The 20639-nt window shown below is 40.2% G+C and overlaps 2 protein-coding genes across 2 annotated transcripts in view; one reads left to right on the plus strand and one right to left on the minus strand.

Moving 5' to 3' along the window:
• Positions 1-7752, minus strand: part of vat1 (vesicle amine transport 1) — a 31037-nt gene extending 23285 nt beyond the window's left edge. Inside the window, exons 1-2 of the mRNA XM_040045218.1 lie at positions 7100-7752; positions 613-820 (exon numbers count right to left, since the gene is read on the minus strand). Coding sequence (XP_039901152.1) covers positions 613-820; positions 7100-7525 — 634 coding nt within the window. The 5' untranslated portion in view covers positions 7526-7752. The remainder of the gene's footprint in view (positions 1-612; positions 821-7099) is intronic.
• A 6729-nt stretch (positions 7753-14481) lies between these two features.
• The window catches only part of rnd2 (Rho family GTPase 2), a 40134-nt gene continuing 33976 nt past the window's right edge, over positions 14482-20639 (plus strand). Inside the window, exons 1-2 of the mRNA XM_040045267.1 lie at positions 14482-14810; positions 15293-15380. Of these exons, the coding sequence (XP_039901201.1) occupies positions 14709-14810; positions 15293-15380 (190 nt within the window). The 5' untranslated portion in view covers positions 14482-14708. The remainder of the gene's footprint in view (positions 14811-15292; positions 15381-20639) is intronic.

Below are 20639 nucleotides of genomic sequence, written 5' to 3' on the forward strand. Positions count from 1 at the left end.
ACCCCAAAACAGGTGCTTTTACTCCCTCAATCCCAATCTCTCTCCCTCCCACCCACTCGCGCTGAACGTTGACCGTTTACACTCCAGGTGGCAGGTGCTCTTATATTAGTGGAGTCCTAGAGAGAGTAAAACACTGAGCCATATCTCATACAGATTAAATCTGGGACCTTTTCCATTGGCTATAATTCATAAAGAAAAATGCATAAACAGGGCACGCAGAGAAGGAGAAAGTCAAGAAGTGAAAGTGCCAAAGGGTGTTTTTTTTAGTCTGTAATACCAGCTTTGTATCTTTGATTTGTGTTCTTCTGATGAACTGTAAAATGGTCTCTTTAACTCTATTAAAGAGGTTGATATAAACACAGTTCACAATCACAGAGATGGTGCAAACTAAGATGAAACTGACAAATAGCTGTAGGATTACATTTATTTACATATGACCTTTTTGGAATGCAGGCAATTATTCAAAGCTCCAAGCACAGTGGTTGAAGTAACAATCCCTTTTATCAATGTATCTTCAACCTATGCCTGGCAGAAAACAAGGAGTCTGTGTGTTCCACATGGGCATAAAAATTTCTCTATATTTTTGAAAACTGGTTTCTGCTTAGTTTTTACCTGCAGCCGCATGGACGAGCACGCTCTGGTTGGGTCGCAGGTTGCCAAAGTCAAACAGCATCATGTAGGCGGTGATGTAGTTGACAGGCAGGGCTGCTGCCTCCTCAAAACTCATCCCCTCTGGGATTAGGAAGGTGTGGTTTGCCGGCACCACTGCTACCTCCTGCCACAGCCCAAAGCGATTCAGCACCATAACCTTATCACCAACCTGAAACAAAGAGCACAGCAAGACATGGGTGGAAAGAAATTGTAAATTCAGTTCTTGTAACCCGGGGGCCAGAGCTTGTTAGGGGGTAAATGAATAGTGATTATAGATGGTCTGATTACATTACATGCACATATTACGTTAACACGTGAACAATTTATTTTCTTAACGAATCTGCATTAAAAATAATTAGATTATGGATGCAGAGAAAACAAGTGAGTGAATTAGCATCATGGACAATACTTTAAACAGCAAACTAAAGGTATAGATGAATGGAATGTAGGCTAAAATGAATGGATAAATCACTGAAATGGTTACAAGTTTTCCAGTGCAACTTGCAGCTCTACAAATGACTGGAACATGCAGAATTAAAATAAGATCCCATTTAAAATTCATTTAATTGAACACATTTGCATTATTGATGAGTGGTGTCGATGAGGGGATTTTTGAGTTCATCCCACCTGACAAAAAAGATTGACAGCAAAGTCCTAAAGCACTGGAAAACCAGTAAGATATCTGTTTCCCACTAAAACATATCTGAATCTCGTGGACCACCTTACAATGATGTAAGCCAGGGAAAAACCTCTTTCTGTCTCCTGGGTCAATATTGTATCCACTGCAGAACGACACATTACAGTAATGTATGTATAACAGATTTTTAAACTATTTTCTTAAATAAGGTCTAAATTCTGCAATACTTTAACCGACTGAGTTCTTGAGATGAACCCGTTTCACTGCTGGAGGCGCTGATCTGTTCATCTCCTGCTATCTTTATCTCATAGTCCTTAGTGCAGTGTGAATGATGCAATCCACAGAACAGAAATAGTTAGACTGAGGTTTATTTTTATTTTATAGCAACACACACAAACATGCGGCCACCTCGGTCACCAAACTCAAACACTTTGCTTTTAAAGTGTGGAAGCAAAGAAGGAAAGCGATAAACTAGAGCAGAATAAGAACAGTAACCAGAGCTGCGCCGAGTTTATAAAGGAAGAAAAACGGTGATGCAGTTCAAGAAAAAGAAGAAAAACAAAAAGATTTGAAGTGGTTAACTGCTTGCACGAAAAGATTTTGTTAGCTTTAAAAACCAACATGCATCGTATTAAAACATGAGAAAGAATTAAAGTATTAAATGCGATCAGGAAATAACACTCAAGAAGGGGAAAAAACCAAACAATCACTACATCATAAGTGCCCTCTTGGCTCTTAATATGAGAAAACATGTGAGAAGCATTTAATAATTTTGCCAGTGTACTGGTTTAGAACAACTTTGGTTCCAGGTGCAATGTGTGTTTCATATCCTAATCACCAACTTGTCCTTTTACTGCTCTCAGACTATCCTTATCAAAGCAGGATCCTCCAATTCGCAAAAGTCTCTTTCCACAAGAATTAGCCATGATATTACCCCCCTCCCCCAGCGGGCTAACTAACCAATCAGGAGAACTCAGTCGAGGGACACAAGAAACAACGACAACTGTAGCATTATAAATCTTTTCCTGTTTTCTTCCTCCCCCCTAACCACAGCTCCTGACATAGCTCACCCTCCCACCTCGTTTCCACTCTCCCCACTTTTTCTCTTCCCTTCTTTCTCTTTCACTTCCTGACTCCTTTTCCTCTTATAACTATAGAATGTCTTCCTTCCCCTTCTCCAGTCCCGTGTCTCATCCTGTCTGTGACTTCTTTGACATCCCCTCTTTCATCACCAGTTCTTCATCCTCTGTTGTCTCTTTCTGTCTTAACCATCCTTTTTCTTCTTTCCCTTGTGAGGAGTGTCCCGTATCACCTCTTCCTCATCAGTGAGACAGGACAATGGGGCCCATCTTCTCCCCTGGCTTCTCTCCACCCATCACAGTCCCTGCCAGATTCTTCCCCATGGCTGAGCATAAGACAAGCTCTCGCCTCCTGGGAACAAACCCTCTCCACCCGGGCTTCTCTAATGGTCTGGAGGGAGCCATGCGCCTCGCTGTCTATCCATTCCAATTAGAGAGATCTCCCTCTCTCTCTCTCTTTTCATACCCTCATCTTTCTGTCTAAAGGCTGAGTCATTTGGTATATTTCAGAGTATACTATCACTTTTTTACCACGGGCTACTTCCCTTGGCTTGCTGACAGCTCTCTCACATTTCCATCTCCTTGTCTTTTCTTACCGCTGGGATCTTCAAATTCATCAACCTCTGTGATTTAATTGGGGATGCAGTGTGGTACAAATCGATACGCGGGGGAGTTCAGGCGTTTACAGGAAACAAACATGACTCACAAATGCATTTGCAGCCATTCTTCCATGCCCATGTAAAGCATGTGAGTTACTGTCAGTCACACAGAAGCTGTGTAGGAACATTCAAGGCCAAATAAACCAGCCTTGTGACACTTCTGTTACAACATCTTCACAGTGTGACAAACACACAGCATCTTCTTGCACTTCCTTTCTCTGCCTTCATGCTGCATCAGATGTAGTTAGGGTGAGGAGTGCAGGCACCTTGAACAAAGACATTGTATATGAATGGACTTAATCAGATGGTGATTCAATTTTGGGGTATGCAAGCCTCCAAGTCAGCTGCTTTGTGGCTTGGAGCTTTGATGATGTAGGCAAAAAAATGATCAAGTTAAAAAAAAAAAAAAAAAAAAAAAAGGTTGAACAAAGTCAGGTTCAGGCGAAAGATAAAGGCTAAACATAACACCCACACAGCTCTTGTGACTCCTGTGAATAAAATTAAAGCATACATATTTCTGCTGCATCAGTAGGCGTTAGTTTCAACATGGAGTTTGTATGGTGTTAAGGCCACACCCAGCTCCCATCCAGCAAACTACGTGATGGTCTGCAAGCTGTTTTTTTGCTTTTTGCACTCACTTGCTGCATCTCTATATTTTATCCATCATCTTTTTTCCCTCAGATGAATTAATAAAGTCTAGTTGTTCACCTTTAGAAATTTCCAGAAGAGAAAGGAAAGCACGCGTTACAAGCTCAAGAAGAAAATAGAGAAAGCCGTTCTTTAGAAAGCCAGCAACTGTTACAAGGCCAGAATAAGTGAAGGCAGCACGACAGAGCAAGTCGCCGATAGCCCAGCGGTCATAGACAGAATTAAGAGATTATATGAAAGGAAAAAAAAGCTATAGATAAAGGCAGGGGAGGATTGATGGAGGAAATACCAGACTGACAATGTGGGCCAGGGAGGTAATTGAGAACATATGAGCGAGATCCTCACCGAGGGAGAACATTTTTAAAAAAACAAACAAAAAAAAAAAACATTAAAAAAACAAAACAAAACAAAAAACAAACGCTGATGTTTAGTGTCACGGGAGCTTCGGGGTGATTCATGATTTTTCTGATCTTACTCAGTGTTTTACTTTTCCCCACATTTGCTTGCTAGGGTTATTTCAGGTGACTCAACTAATGTAATACTTCAGTCAACTTATAGTTCTTTGAAGGGAAAGTTACTGATAGACAATGGAGGAGAAAAAAATCAATAAAAGGAGGTCAAGATAGAGTTAAAACCAGCGTACGGGACTGTTTGATCCATGTACTGATTTAAGTTTCAAAACAAATATTGTTTAATCTTTGAACATAATCTAAAAATGTTTAATAGCCTTTACTAAAATTCTTGAAGTAGATAAAGTACAATAAAAGAGCTGAGAGCTCTAAACTATAACTTTACAGTTTATTACTTTAATGAATAATTACATGTCCTTGCTGCATATCCTTACTTAAGTTTCTTATAACAGGACATCAGTGTTCTTGTAATTCCCCTACTTCTTGCACCACATGTGTATGCGAATACTGTCCTATTCAGCATTTTAACAAACTTCCTGAAGATGAATCCTGACCAGATGTCATTAATTGCTATGGGTGTCTTAGTCAGGGTGGCCCATAGCTAGATAAACCTTAACTCTCTCCTTGGGCAGACAAACACCAAAAACCCATTCACACACCCGCAACAGAGTCTAAATACAAAACCACCTGTTTAAACACAACAACACTTTTAAAGTCATGCTTTGAAGTGAGAAATTTAGAATCCCACGAGTCTTTGCACTCGCCAAAGGGGGGAGAAAGTGTAGAAGCATTAAAAAGACTCAAAAACACTACTGTACACAGTTTTCTGTATTTTAAAGCAGTTCTCATGCATTTCAGAAATTAACCTAAAGCATTGCATATCTAATATGCTATATCAATGTTTTGGAAATATGAAATAAAACGGATTGCACTCTACTTAACCACTGTTTATCTTACTTTATTTAATTAAGAAGCAATATATTATTGCCTTTATCTATTATATATGGGAAGAAAGACACTCAGACACTCCCACTGTTGAATGTCTTTGTGTGCATATGTCTATCTGGGAGAGATACAGGGCAGACAAATAATGCAGCAGTGGGTGATGAGCCTCCCAAAAATTCTGTGCCATCAGGGGTCAGCACATTCCATGTGAGTCAGCTGCCAAAAGATTGCAGTGATCTCTATCCATTAAAAAGATTGTCTCCTAATTCTATAAGCTAAAGGCCGCAAGGGGATGTAGGAGCGTATCGATAGGCTGTGTGTTTCTATGTGTGCTTTGTGACCTTTAAATCAAATCAACATCCCTGACAATATGGAAAGGAGCAATGAAGTATTCTCGAAACACAGGGGTCTTCGCTTTCTATGATGTCTGGCTGCTGTAAGTTCACCCATCACCAATCATTTAATTAACCCCATTACTGTTATCCTGCAATAGATTAGCCATCCATCTAGGGATCCACACCTTACAGACATATGTGCCACTCCCTGTCAGATGGACTGATTCTGCACTTGCATCACATGGTGTTGTCCACAGATATTAACTGGACGATGTGAGAAAATCTGGTACTAGTACAACAAGCAGCGTGAGTCATCATTGGCTGCTTTGTAACGTTTGGGTTCTTTTTTTTGTTTAACAACCTTTAAAAGGCGTTACCGTGGTGATGCCATGCTGCTAGGAGACAAGACTCATATGGCTCATCGTGCAATTTAAGACAGACACCAATAATCCTGCTGCCATCACAACGCATCGTTCTTTGTGGATGACAATCAAGGTGGAAGGGGCTTCAATATTCTGTTTAATTTACTTAATTGTCTGAGAGCGCACTGGTTTGAACTTTTGATGTTGAAACACTGGGTTAAAGAGATCTTTGAGCACAGGACATATGATTCGATATCTGTTCGACTGATTCAGTTTCTCACACCATGCTGTCTGTTGCGTCGCGCCTCGCCCTTTCCATTCGTGTGTGCGCCATCGTCGCTCCCGGTAACAAAAGGCGTCGGTGACTTCGGTCTCCGCCACCGGTGTCAAGTCATAATATTTACTGTGACAGCGTTCCATATTCTCCAAAATAAAATGCTTATTAATTAGCCTAACATTTTGCAAGTAGAGCCATATTTGTATACCCATTAGCCACTCTTTTAAATTATTTTCCATCACAAAGTGAACAAAGTGCTCGTTTACTCACACCTAATTGCTTCCTTCTTTTTCTTAACAAAATATGATAGGCTAATAAACACATGAACGCGTTAGTAGCTTTAATTCTGAAGGCAGAACACACTCATTTCCGGTCTTGTCCAGGTGTCTCCAGCTAACTTGACGCAACACGCCGCGCCATGGCGCACATCAAAGCGCAGCATAGCGTAGGTGCAGCAAGGATGGAAGGCATCCCACAGATTACATGTGTTTATATAGATTTAGACTTTCAACATGAATGTTTGGTGTGAAGAGAGAATCCTTCTCAATCTCAGCAACTAGTTTGTACTTGAAGTTGCTCAATCTAAGTGCGCACTGGTAGCGCAATTCGAAAACCGGGGAGACAAGAGGGGCGACGCCTCTGTTGGCCGCATTGTGCACAACTTGCCTCATTAACACACTTTTGGCTTCTTCAACAGAGATGAAAAATCAACATGAGCACACTGACATGCTTTATTGCTTTTCACGTTAAGACAACACGTGCCATCTACTTTCTACGCAGAAGTGAATGAATGGATGTGAAACCACATTAGCTCAATATTAAACCAAAAAGTCGATTTATATTATCCCCGTATTTTGGATGAATTGACCTGCAATCGATTGATGACGTTAAATTTATTTAATCGTGGAAATGGAAACCCGACCGCTACTTTTTTCCAGTGAAGGGAGAAAAGCCTGACACGCCCATGCCCAGATGTAACAGTTCGGCCCCAAACTGAATGAAATACATATCACCAAAACATTAAAACAAGCACAGCAAGTTTTTTTTTATATGACACAGTAAAAGAAAGAAAAGGCAACAGCTAGTTTGTGCTTACTTTTCTGTCTGTTACTTCCTCCCCTACAGCCTCCACCACCCCGGAGCACTCCATTCCCGGGGTAACCGGCGGGGACGGCAGCCGGTCGTACAGCCCCTGTCTGGCCATCAAGTCGGCGAAGTTCAGTCCGCATGCCTTGACCCGAACCAGGACCTCACCAGCCTTGAGTGTTGGCTTGCCTTTCTTCACCTGCAGCTTGACTTTATCATACCCCCCGTAGCCGGTGAGCACCAGAGCGCGGTAGGTGAAGGTCTCCTCTTCAGGGACCTTCTCGGTGGTCGCCACCGGGGTGGCCGCTGCCTCTGCGGCGGCGGCGGGTGGGGACTCCGTCTTGGGTGGCTCGGTTTTGGGCTCCTCGGTAGGTTTGGTTTCCTGCTTTTGGTCCACGGCGTTTTGCTGCTGAGCAGGTGCGTCTTCTCCAGACATTGTGCAGACAGTAATGAGCCTAGAAAATCACTTGGAGGTTTTTTTGACTTCTTGTGCTTTTGTTGCCGTGGACAGGCTTGCTGCTTTCAGTCAGATGCTTGACTTGCAAGTAAAAGAAAATGTGAGGGACAGAGCTCCTTTTTCAGCAGTCTAGCATGGAGACGCGACCCGTGCAAAGTGGGCTGATCAGTGGCCAGTGGTTGTCAACGCCGCGCTCTGACAGAGAGTGTGAGTGGGACGAGACATAGGCAGTCTGGAAAACACGGAGTGCTGATGAAGCTTGGGGATTGGCTTGTATGACTGGGTGGATTTGGCTGTCTGTCTTTGACTATAGAATGAGCCTATATTGCATTAAGCAGAGGGATGATTTACAAAAAATGTCAATTAAGACTGAAAGGCAAGTAAAGCAATCCTTGGAAAAACGTTCAAGCCTGCTATTCCTGCAAATCCTCTTAAGAATATTAAGGTGCTGTGGTTAAAGGAAAAAGTAGCTTTAAAAATAGAATAGCACTTCAAAGAAAGCTGCAGTTAAAGATTAATACAAGATTAACTACACCATGTGACACAAAAATACCACCATAGACTCAGTAGGCTTTTCATTTTAGGCACTGAATTATATAAACATGTTTATTTAATATTTCTTTTAGCAGGAATGTGTTGGCTGTTTACTGCAGCCTGTTTAACAGTGAGGTTTGTGGAACACCAGGAGCCACAGGAAACGTCTGTTTATGCTGCCTATTCTGCAGTAGGATTTGCAGGAACTTTGGACCTGCTTACTGCTCATTGTTGTAACTTCCCTGCACAGACAGCTCAGAAAAAAATATGAGCTTGTGTTGAGGTCAAGCCAGTGTTTGATGAAACGATATAACCTGCTTTGTGTTATCCTTCCACAGAAAGGAGGATCCAGAGCCACGGGGCAGGATGACTTTTCCAAAAGTGGAACACTGGCACTCATAACATTCCCAGCTTTACTGTGAATATTATTCGCTGTATAATTTTGGAATTTTTTTAGAAGCTTTTTGCGAACAAAAACATACAGCAAGTAGCACACGTAGCTGCTTATATTTTGTCCCAAACAGAAACATTTCCACTCATCAGCTCAATGCCTTTAGAGTTGAGGGCCTAGCCCAGTGTTCAGAGAGCTGTGACCACAAGAGGAGTGGTGAGACACCTTGTGGCTGTAAAGTGCCACTCAGCACAAACTCAGCAATCAATATCCCACAGCAGTGTAATGATAGGATGCAGGCATTATTGATCTGTCACTTTGACACAATGTTATAAGGCAGATGTCTATTGTTTCCCAACAGCACTGAGCCACTCTGTACATCGCTATGTTCAGGTTTCTCACATCTGAGAGGCCTTTCTTCACTTTAACTATGACAAGTCAGGAAAATGGCTTCATGTACCAGCGATAAAGGGGCTTCGAAAACATGTCCATCACAGAATAGGCTTGCAATTAAAGGAAAGTAGGACCAAATATGTACTGGACACCTGGTGTAGTGTGGAGACTTTCTCTATTGTCTAAGTAGGTTACTGAATGCACTATGTTGCTCGGTGGTGTAATTCAGCCTGAATAAAGTACTGTGTCACCACACTGCCAGAAAATAATAGACCGAGTCTGCAGGGAGTCTGGCTAGTCACCGAGGATGTGTGTGTGTGTGAACTACAAACACACACATATTTTCATTTCCATTAAAACTGGGCAAATTGTGGGACTAACAACAAATCTATGAGAAAAAAAAATCAATGAGAGCTCACTTAAACCCTCCACGTGGCTGTCAGCGTGAATTATTACTGCAAATGTATGAAATGAATACAGTCGTGTTGCTATGGTGACTTATCAGCTTATTGGTGAAAACATAAAGGTGCATAAATGTTTTTACCTTGTTAATACACAAAGGTAGTTTTTTTTTCCTGTATGGTTTGGTTACATTATGCTTGAGGAGGAAATCATTTTCAGAACTGGCTTCTTGCTTAATCTGTGGTTTCAGCCCTCTTTATGAACCTTATCATTAAGATAAGGTTCATAAGCAACTATTTTTGACTGTGGATTGTGAAAAGTTAAACTGTTACTTTGAATTTATCCTACTCTGGCTGTATCATATCGATTCTCTTCAGGGACTTGAAGAGTAAAATTCTTTTCACTATTTAAGATTTTATCTTGACCAGTTCAAACCCCAAGAATCAGAATCTCCGTGACAGACCTATGATCTGTGCAATTTCTGTGACGGGAGGAGGTTAAGAAGCTGATTGTGCTAAAAAGTGTATGTGTGTGCCTTAATCCATTAGATCCACCCAAAACTTTTTGATCTTAGCATTACAGGTACAACTGCCACAAAGGCTGACCTGGAGGGAGGTTCGAAATGCGAGTATTTCAAAGCAAAAAGGCAACACGGTTCAGTTTTTATGTTGGGTTTGAAATAAAATGCAGACTGTAACAATTTCACTGTAAAGCCTTCAGTCTCAATCAGTTGTATTTGGCACATTTACAGAAACTGAAAGCTTGGAAATAAGATGATCACCCACTGGGCATTTCTAAATTGGTTATAGTTTGGTGTCGAATGATCCACTGCCATATCTGCACTATTAATCCATGGGTGTAATGAATTTTCTGGCTGAGTAGACTGTCAAGCATCTCTTAGCATTTAGCAGTATTCAGCACAGTCATAATGATAAACTGGCAACGGCAGGTAAAGCAGACTGAACCGTCAACATTACGGTGAATGCAAATCTCCCACTTTTTACTACAAACACTTTTATGCAAATAAATGCAATGTGGGTAATGTGAGTGGTTTATGCATTCTGCAGAGTAAGGCTGTCTCTTTTTCTTGTGTGAGGTATTGTTTCCCTCGTGTTCAGCTATTTTAACAAACCAGGTCTCCAGTTCCCTTAACAGAGGTATGCTGTTTAAGTAAAATTAAACTCCATGAAATCTTTAGATATAGTTATTAAAATGTACACAAGTTTTCTTAAACTGATAATGATCTTGAAAACATCCTAAATTTCTGCATGCTACAGGTCTTTGTTCCCCGAGTAAAACAAAACAAAAGCCTGCTTTAAAAATGAATGAATACTGCCACCTGCTGCTCTAATGACTCCAACATGAAGCATTTACTTTTTTAAAGATTCATTTCACTCAAATTAATTGAAATAAATATACATAATACACAAGGCAAAAACAAATTGTACAATTCTAACAAGTTTGAAAGTCAATATTTGGTATGAGCATCTTATTCTTCAGCACAGCCTGAACTCTCTTTCTCATCATTTCTTTTTTCAGGAATAGTTCTCCAGGCCTCTTGAGGGACATTCAAAGCTGTTCTTTGGATGTTGGATGTCTTTTGCTCTGTTCTCTCTCAAGATGAGGTCCAAGCTCTCGGAAAGCCAATCCATTGTTTGTTTTTCTGTTCAGGTATGCTTTTAACAGCACTGATCTCTCCTGACTTCTTTCATACATATTGATGATAATTTGAATGAAAATGTTCAAATATGGATCAATAAGACCGTAAGGCCTGATGTCACTGATTTTCAATCCAGTTCCTGTGTATGTTGGCATATTTCAACCTTTCTTCCTGTTTCTCTTCCTTAGGAATGGCTTCTTGACAGCCACTCGTCTATTGACACCATTTCTAATGAGGCTTCTGAAAACTGAAGAGCCACATGCATCTTTCAGGTCCTGTGTTTGGTCTTTGCTGAATTCTTTCCGGTTTCTTTAGGACATGAGATTTAGATACTTTTGAAATGCTGTAGATAGTTTTTTAGGCCTGCCACTTCTTCTTTTATTCCTTATTTGTCCAGTTTCCTCAGTTTCTTAAGGACGATTTGCACACTATGCAGAGATGTTCTAAGTTTTCAGCTAATAGCTCTTGGGGAATTGCCTTGGTGGTGCAAAACTGTCAAATTGTATTATCTTTCTCATTTTTTATAGATTCAACTAAAAAAAAAGGCATCAAATCGTAATTTTGCAAAAAAACCCAAAAAACAGTTTGTAACAAATTGCCTAAAGAGACATTTTGAAATGGATCCTTTGCTTTTTTGTTATGTTTAGACAAAACACTGATTCATTCCATGACATCCCAAACAAAAGTAAACACACACACACACACACACACACACACACACACACACACACACACACACACACACACACACACACACACACACACACACACACACACACACAAATGTTAGACTGGTAAAGTTAGAGCAAACATTTACAGAAGGCCTGTAACCAAAATAACATATAAACCCTGGGAAAATACTTTCAACATATTGTTGTGGTATGATACATAGTAATGAAACATGGTAACACAAATGTTAATATTTAGCTCAGGTGTGCATAAACGAGTTTTCCAATGTAGAATGCAGAGGAAGGCAAAATGAACAAAAACGATGGTAAAGCAAGACAGGAAATGAAAATATTGCACAAAAAGCAATATCAACAAAAGATGGATACAAGGTAACCAAACAGATCATCTGACAAAAGCAAAGATACTCTGAATTTACCCAGATTACATTTTTTGAGCTTTTCATATGGTTTAGGGCCTTGTTTTTTCAGCACTTACTTCCACCTTTATAATATATCAGCGTTATCTCTATATTACCATATTCTATATTCTAATCTTCCCCAGATGTATTTATTATTAAGACTTATGTCTGATTTTTAATCTCTTTAATTAATTTATATAATTGCTTATTACTGCAAATCATTGTAATTTTATTAATTTTTTTATGCAGTTTTAATTATTGGCCTATTAGTCATCTGTGAAGCACTGAACTGCACTAAGATTCATCAAATGTGCTATAGAAAATAAGATTTGATTGAGTAATTGGTACTGATGTTTCAATTGATCCTGTATTGGTATTTTTGCAAATGATATCGTTGAACACTGAGTGGTAGATGCAGTCAGACAGTCAAAGCCCCCATAATCAAGACCACAAATAGTTAAATAGTTAATATTTTAAACACGATTGTAAGCATTTCCTTGATTTTTTTTCTCCCACGTTTTACAGGCTGTGACTAGAATAGAATCTACCTAACTACCACACTAGGTTTACTGATGTAGACCCAGTGTAAAAATACTTTTATGATGCTTTTATCAAAATTATAGATAAACATGTGCCCTCTCACAAATTTAGAGAAAAAAGCTGAGACAATCCTTATTTTTTTCTGTTCCATCTCCTCACAGAGAGAGATGTCGCCTGGGCCAGAAAAGCTAAATCTGAGGCACACTGGCTGATTTTTAGACAGCTCGGAAACTGTTAAACCTCTTTAATTAAAAAAGGCCTAATCAGAATTCTACCTCAAAAACCACTGAACACCGTAATGATCCCAACTCCTTTTGGAAAATAATAAAACTTTGTACAGTGATGTAACCACAGACGAGATGTCAGCTCTTAAAGATTCAGGTAATTTAGGTGAAAAATGTGATACTCTAAAGTGCTTCAATGAACTTTTTTTTAAAAATCTACATCCAGGATTAGAAAAACTTACTGAACAGAGGCATCTGTCTGCTCATAGTCCTATTCGGATTTATTTCTCTCATTAATACAAACAAACTCTTTGAGTAGTTTAAAGTCGCTTATTGCTGCATATTTTTGTTTTCTTAATTCTTGATATGTCTAATCTCTTATTGGCTTGTCCTTAATCTGTGAAGTATTTTGAACTGCACTAACCTGCATTAAAGATGCTAAACAAATAAAGTGTGATTGATTGATTAAGTTTCAGGTAACTTGTATTGGCTTATACGCTTATGACTTGGGGTCACTGCTGTTGTATAGCCCACATTTATATGAGCTGACACTTTTTTTTCGTCCACAGGGAGGCGGTGTCGGTCTTCAAACAACCAGAGTTGAGTCAAGCGCTGTGTCTTGGCACGTGGTACCGCGTCATTTCATTATCTCATTCACAAAAACATTAACTCCCCTGCGGGGCACGCACTTCTAAGGAATATCAACTAATTGAAGGGCTGCAAGAGCCATAAAACAGCCCATTCACCTCTAACTACTTAATTTGATGGACTATTTTATCATGGTATGCTGCATTTATTGTATCACCATTAAAAGGTCACGTTGGCATTAAATCGACGGGCACAATGTCCTGAGCATTTATGCAGCTTTGCCAACAGTGAAATAAGGTTTTACATTTGGTAATTATCATAAGACAAACAGCTATCCCTCCTAAAAATACCCAAAAAGCATTTAAAAAATATTACATAACAAACATTTAATAATGTATATTCTCAAAGACACATTAGGGCTAATAAGACCATGTAAATCTTAATGGGAAATTGGAATTTACCCCTTTAACTTTTTCACATTATAGTTATAGCTCTATATTTAAAATGGTGATAAACACATCCATAAGTTTAAGCCTATTTACAATAATTTATTAGCAAAAAGTATAATTCCTCCCCTGTAGCTGGTCAGTAAGTAAATCAAAACCCATCACAAAACGTTACTGAGCAGGCTTTGAATTTTTCTTATTACGTATTTATTCATTTTATATTAAATAGGCCTTTTTTTTTAAAAGGGAAAAGGCAGATTTAAGCAGATGCTCCAATTTTATGTTAAACGCGTTTCATCATGAAATATCAGTTAATATTAAGTTAATAAAGACATGATACTGAGTCCTTATTAACTTTGAGATAATTAGCTGTAGTCTAGTAGTGTTAGTCATAACCCTAGTGATATCATTTTTGTGGACTTAATTAGGTTTCTGATGCAACAGAATACAATCACTGCAGGCATAAAATAGCACTGATTGGTTTCCATGAACACTGGGTCGCTTTTTCAGTGAAATCATACAAGAGAAAAACAAACCCTGTGAACCATTTGTATAGTTGGACCTTAATTTCTAATAATAATAAGAGCAGCATACAACATGTGAACGATGTGGCTCAGATGTGAAAATGAGGAAGGCGTGGCCAGTAACCAAAGTAGCGGAGTTTCCAGGGTGGGCTGTGTGCGTCCTGCTCGCAGTTACGGGAGCGGACGAGTCAGACGGAGTGTGTCAGTGGGACCGGGGCACTGCGCGTCGGACAGCAGAAGCTGGATAAAGCGCACCGGCTCTGCGCATGTATTTGCTAATTTTTCTTCAAAGTGTTGAATTCCGCTGCGCCTCTTATCGGATGCTGGATGCAACACCTTTCCGTGTCAAGAATACACGTCTGACGGACAAACCATGGACAGTCTAGGGAGCCGTTGCAAGATTGTGGTGGTCGGGGATACGCAATGTGGGAAAACTGCGCTCCTGCACGTTTTTGCCAAGGACTGCTACCCAGAGGTAGGTCCAGCTATGAAAAAAAAAAGTCTAAACTTCGGTCTTTCTGTAGAGGAGGGAACCGCGGAGTTTATGAATAACTACAGCACCGTCATTTAAATGTAACGCTCTACTCGGCAGCTCAGTTTCAGCACTAATCCGGCAGGTTACATCCACCTGTCTAAACACACTAATGCCCAAAGAAGAGAAGGAGAAAGAACCTTAGCGCAGACATGAAATAAAGGACTGTAAAATGACTAAATGAACTGTAGTGTCTCCAATACAGACTACAAAACTTTAAGGCTTTGTCTTTGCTGTTTTTCTAAACACAATATCCCCGAAAGCATTTGAGGCAGCCCAGCTGTGAAATGTGTCTGCCTTTATTGTATTTGTCAGCTGCATCGTTTCAAATGTCATACTCTCAGCAGTCTAATCACAGTCACTATAAACAGAGGCTTATTATGCCCCTTTTCATCGGGTAACTAAAATAAATCTTTTATTTTCAGAACTATGTGCCCACAGTGTTTGAAAACTACACAGCCAGTTTTGAAATAGAGAAGCACCGGATTGAACTGAATATGTGGGACACGTCAGGTAAGACTATTTCACGTCTCTGTCTGTGCTGTGTCTTAGAGGCTGACATTAAATCAATCGTCTCCTAGCCCTGCCGTGGTGTCTGTCCCTGGGTGCGACAGGGTGGCACTGCCTCCAACTCCCTCTCCAACTTTTTCAGCAGTCATCTCTTTGACAAATTGCTTTGACCTAGCCAACTCGAGATGCCTTTTGTTTTTAGACGTTTTTTTTGTTTGTTTTTTTTGTTTGTTTGTTTTTTAACTCAGGACATCTGCTAGTGCTGGAAACTTTGGTGCCAGCCATGTCTCTCTGTGTCTTGTGTGTGCATTCTTTCATGAGTTGTCCACTGTGTGTGGCTGCCTCTTCTCATGATCTGGCTCAGGGTCAGGCAACTGTGGGGAGGTGAAAGGGGTTATGGCGTGGATAATTCAGACAGGATGGGCCTGAAGGGACCAGTAACAGCTATAACCATTTAAGAGCTTTCCTCAGATTTAGATGGATGCAGCAGTTGGCTGACATATTGGCTAGTACTGGGCTAATCTTTGTCTGCTCGTTTGATTAAGTTTCCCCATTTTACACATTTTCAGACATCCGATCAAGATTTACATAAAGTTTTGTTTCCTTTGGATATTTTATTAAGTAATTTGCTGACAAATAATTCATGAATGGACTTCATTCCTCAACCCTGTGCGAAATTAATTAATTACGTTTATTTTCAACTCCATACACATTCATTACTTTCAGGGGCTTTCTAAGGGCCATATCATACCGTTCACGGTAATACCGGTATAATGTTGGGCAACGATAAGAAAATGAAATATCACGATAGAATATGGGTAAAACACGCATGCGCAGGGCCCTTTGTTTTCATACGCACATGGCGGAAAAAAGCACGGCGGTGACAGAGAATGAGAAGGGCGAAAGCGGATCGTTGAACGAAACGGATGAACCAGAACTGGTTTGTAAAAACGCTGCAACTTCAGTGGTGTGGAACTGGTTTAGCTTTCGTCCGTCAGATACACAACAAAGCACTATTTTTGGTAGAGCATGCTAGCGGCCGTCGTTATTACCGTGTTTTTTGGAAAATACGGCACTCTTAAAATCAATCCTTTGATTTTTCTGAAAATCGACAGAGCCCCTTATAATCCCGTGTGCCTTATGTATGAATTCTGGTTGTGTTTACTGACCTCGAAATGATTTTATGTACACAGCGCTCGAAAATCTGTCAAATGTTTTAGTACGACTTTGCTAAGCTACGAAGCCGCACCGCTTGATGGATTGTCGGAGCATTACAACTATAGTAGGCAGGCGCCTCGCTGAGTGATACGTACTGTGCTTCAACGTAATATTGCCATATTGTGTGTGTATAACCTCTTTTTAAGATTTCTGGATATTATACATGTTTATGCTGAGGATATGTCGGCCAATTTCCACTGGAAATGCCTTTTGGTTAAACTGTCAGCAAGGAATTTGCACTGTTAAATTTTTATGTAACTTTAATGCAAAAAACAGCTTCTTGTTTAAGTGAAAATACATTGATGGGTTTTCTTTTGCATTAACAAAGTTGTGGAGTTTTGTCTAGTGTCAATTATATAGTCAGTTATATCATTATCGCAAATTTTCAAATGTATATCGTGATAAATATTTTTGATCATATCACCCTGCTCTATTTCTAACTTTAATTTTTTCGGTCATTAAAAATGTCTAATTTGAACATGCTGATATGTTCTGAATAACAGCATCAGTGATATCAGTGTATAAGTGTTATTGTTCCATAGAAAGGAATCCACATGTCGGGAGTGTTGTTGAATCACAGTGGAACTTTCTCTGAAAACAAATCATCTTTATTTTAGTGGTGTATGACCAGGCTGTAGGACTCCTGCATAGGAAGCCAGGATCTATCCCTGTCTTGTCAGTGTGGTTAGATTTACAGCTATGTGGATCTGAGATGCTGCATGTCACAGTCTTCTCATGCCAGAGGCTCCTGCCAGTTATCTGACCGGCGACATGGCTCAGTAGTTGTAGCAGTCTGTATGGGATCCTTCCAGAGGGAATTCTTTTATGTTACCATAAACATTCCCAAACCTAAAACTGTCTTGGGAGAGACTATGAGAGCATTTTTATGTTACAAGACCAGTCAGCCAAAGAATGTTGTTTTTTCTTGAACCTCATGTCAGCTCCAGAGAGTAAATCTGCTTGAGCCTGTCAGTCAGGGGTTCCAGGCCCTCTCAGGCCCAGGGCTACAACTTAGAAGAGTTCCTTATCTCTCAGCTGTAAGAGTCTAATGTGGGAATGTTGTGCTTCTGTCCATCTTTAAAAGCCTAAAGCACCTTTGGCAGTTTTAGACGTTAATCTTCAATCAGGAGCCGCCCACCCTACAACAAACATGACGTCACCCAGCCCACAGGGCAAATGTGTGTGTGCATGTGTGGTTGTTTGCCTATGTGCTTCTGTGTGTGTGCACATTCAGAGGTCCTTGTGTAGTCTGCCATTATTCACTGATTCACGGCAAACACAGATGTTCATATTTTCTCTCAACAAGAAAAATAATTGGCTCACACTTAGATGGAAAAGGCTTTCATCTGAAAAGAATAGCATGTCTCCCATCGTTCCTTTATTTGAGTCTGAGTATTTTATTGCTTCACCCTCTCTCCGCCTACGGCTCCCATTCTCATGCTCTGCTTTAATTTTCTTTCATGTACCATAAGCACCGTCGCCAGCAGTTCAGTGCAGAGACTCTTGGGACTCTCTGGGGTCACACAGTCATTTATCATTTATCATTGATCAAGTATTTCAGACTTTATCAGTTAATTTAAGTAAAATCACAGTGATCAGTGCTATAAAATGTCTTGACATGCCTGGCGTACAGTCATCTTTGGTGAACTTTGACCTGTGAATTTACTCTGTGAGGCTCTTGCAAGTGTTCTTGACAAAGCTGACCTTAAAGGGAACAGACAATGAAAGACTAATAGCTGGTAAACACATGCTGTTATCTGTACAGGTGCAACTACAATCCACTGAACATTTTCATTTTGACCTGTTTGCATCAATCAATTTTCGCGTTGCTCTCCAATTTTTTCCACTCCATTTATACACGCATTATTGTCTCACTTTCAGCCTCTTCTCATAAACTTTTGTCTCCCTTTTAATTGCTGCTGTAGTCTGCACGCTGTGGCCGGGCTCAGTTCACAAAACATTATTGATTGCCGTTTGAGGCGAGGCTATTTAAACAACTTGCTTCTCGCCTGTTTCACATTTCTCCAGTAAGGTTAAATGGATATAATCATTTAGAAATGCTCCCAGCGTTCACTCTTGCATGGAAGTCAACCACTGATTCACTTGGTCACCATAATTTCAGTTCTTCTACTAAGTCTCATCTTTGCAGGATGGGTGAGAACAAAGGTAAGCTGTTTATCTAATTGAGGTCGTCACTCCCTGTAAATCTGTACGTTTGTTCATGTGCAATTTTTATAGAACTCCCTAAACATATGGGTATTTTAAGACGTATTAAGCAGAAACAGGGAGGTCAGACAGCTTATGGGAATCAGAGGGCAACCTTCAGCTGTACTTTGTATTCTTCCCTGCATTCGGCTCTAGACCATCTGGAGAATTAAATCAATTAGACGGTGATTGAATGGAATTCAGAGGAGAAAATAAAAAGAGAAAATAAACACACTGTATTTGGATAAATGTGTGTCCATGTTACATGACATGGTGATAGATGGTGTAGTCGGTTTCAGCAGTGCTGTATCTGTTTTTTAATTTATTTTAAAAGCAACATAAGCTGTCAAGTGGTCAAAATGTCAGCGTGGGTCGGTGATAACTTATCAGAGATCATTAGTGATAACTGTTGATGCTCGTGGGCCTCTTTGGTAGTCAGCGAGTCAGGAGCTTTTACTGAGCCTGAGGCAATGAGGCACTCATCCTCTCTTCCCATTGTGGTAAAGGTGCCTGAGAAAGATTTCTTGTAGCTTTGGCCTGAGAGTAATACTTCAGTGAGAGGTGTGCATGCTGTTTCTTAAAAAGTCCAATTCATGACAAGTCGGGTTTTCCCAAAGTTCCCACAGCAGTACCTTCACGTCTGTTTGTGTTTCTCTTCACAGCTGTCTCTCTAATGCCTGACCTGATTCTTTTTTTTTTTCCTGCCTGTCCTGTTTGGATCTTTAGCCATCAGAATTGTTGTCTGAAGGCCAAGAAAGATGCCAAGTGGATTTACTTTACCAAGTGGATCATCATGACCTTACTATATTGGTCCATTTGATTGACCTTTATTATAATTATGTACTGACCTGATTCTCACGTGAAGCCCAACACTTTTAAGCGGCAGTCCACAGGCATCTTGTTTTCCTTTCTTCTTTTGCTGACATCTTTAGTACTAATCGCTCATGCTGTGGTGTTATTTTGCAACTTACTTCCTCGAGCTCACTTGTCATTCAGATTCTATCTTCATCACTTTTAACCTGAGGAGTTCAGTAAATGAAATTTCTGAGCTTCTGTTGATTTTTCTGTGTCGGATCAGCAATGTTGTCTATAGTTTCCGATTCCAAGCACATTGTTCTTTCTCTGTTTATTTCCAACAAAGTTCTGTTGCTGCTGGGAACACTGAAGCACATCACTTGCAGTGCTGTGGAGGATGTTTTTTCCTGCAACAGACCTGCCTGACTCTGGCTGTTCACAACAAAATATATAAAAGCTTTGTTGAACTTGTTTCAGTTTGAAGCAGTGCTCTGCAGAGAAGACAGGAAGCAGGAACTTATCTGTATGAAAATGTCACAGATTGTTAATCTACACCTGGATAACAGACTCTTAAATTAAATTACCACTCTTATGAGCTTCCGAGCCCCTAACCTCTAATGAGTATTCCACAGTTGAAGTTGTGCGCGTTCTCATTAAAAAGCTTCCGTGTATTTTCACAGTCAGAGGTGTGATTGTTTTTGACTTGAGAGACACTAACAAGTGTGTAACACCACTCCCAGTGCCAGCGCTACCTTAGTCACAGTCTGCCTCTCTCCTCTCCCTCCTCTCATACCAACCTTCCAACATTCCTGGTGTCTTTATGCTCTTTAAACTCCACATACTTAGTGCAGTGGACTGGTAGGACATCCAGTGGTCTGTGAAAACATTCCGTGTTCAGTGGGTTTTGCATTCCTCAACACTTTCCGCTTGATTAATATTTAATGGACAATGAATGAACTACAATCACAACGCAGAGCAGATATAAAATCAACGGAGTCTCCTCTGCACCCAAACCTACGGCTCACTGGAGGTGGAGGATGCTCA

The sequence above is a fragment of the Simochromis diagramma genome, unplaced genomic scaffold (genome assembly GCF_900408965.1).
Source record: "Simochromis diagramma unplaced genomic scaffold, fSimDia1.1 OVJJ01000321.1, whole genome shotgun sequence".
NCBI classification, from domain to species: Eukaryota; Metazoa; Chordata; class Actinopteri; order Cichliformes; family Cichlidae; genus Simochromis; species Simochromis diagramma.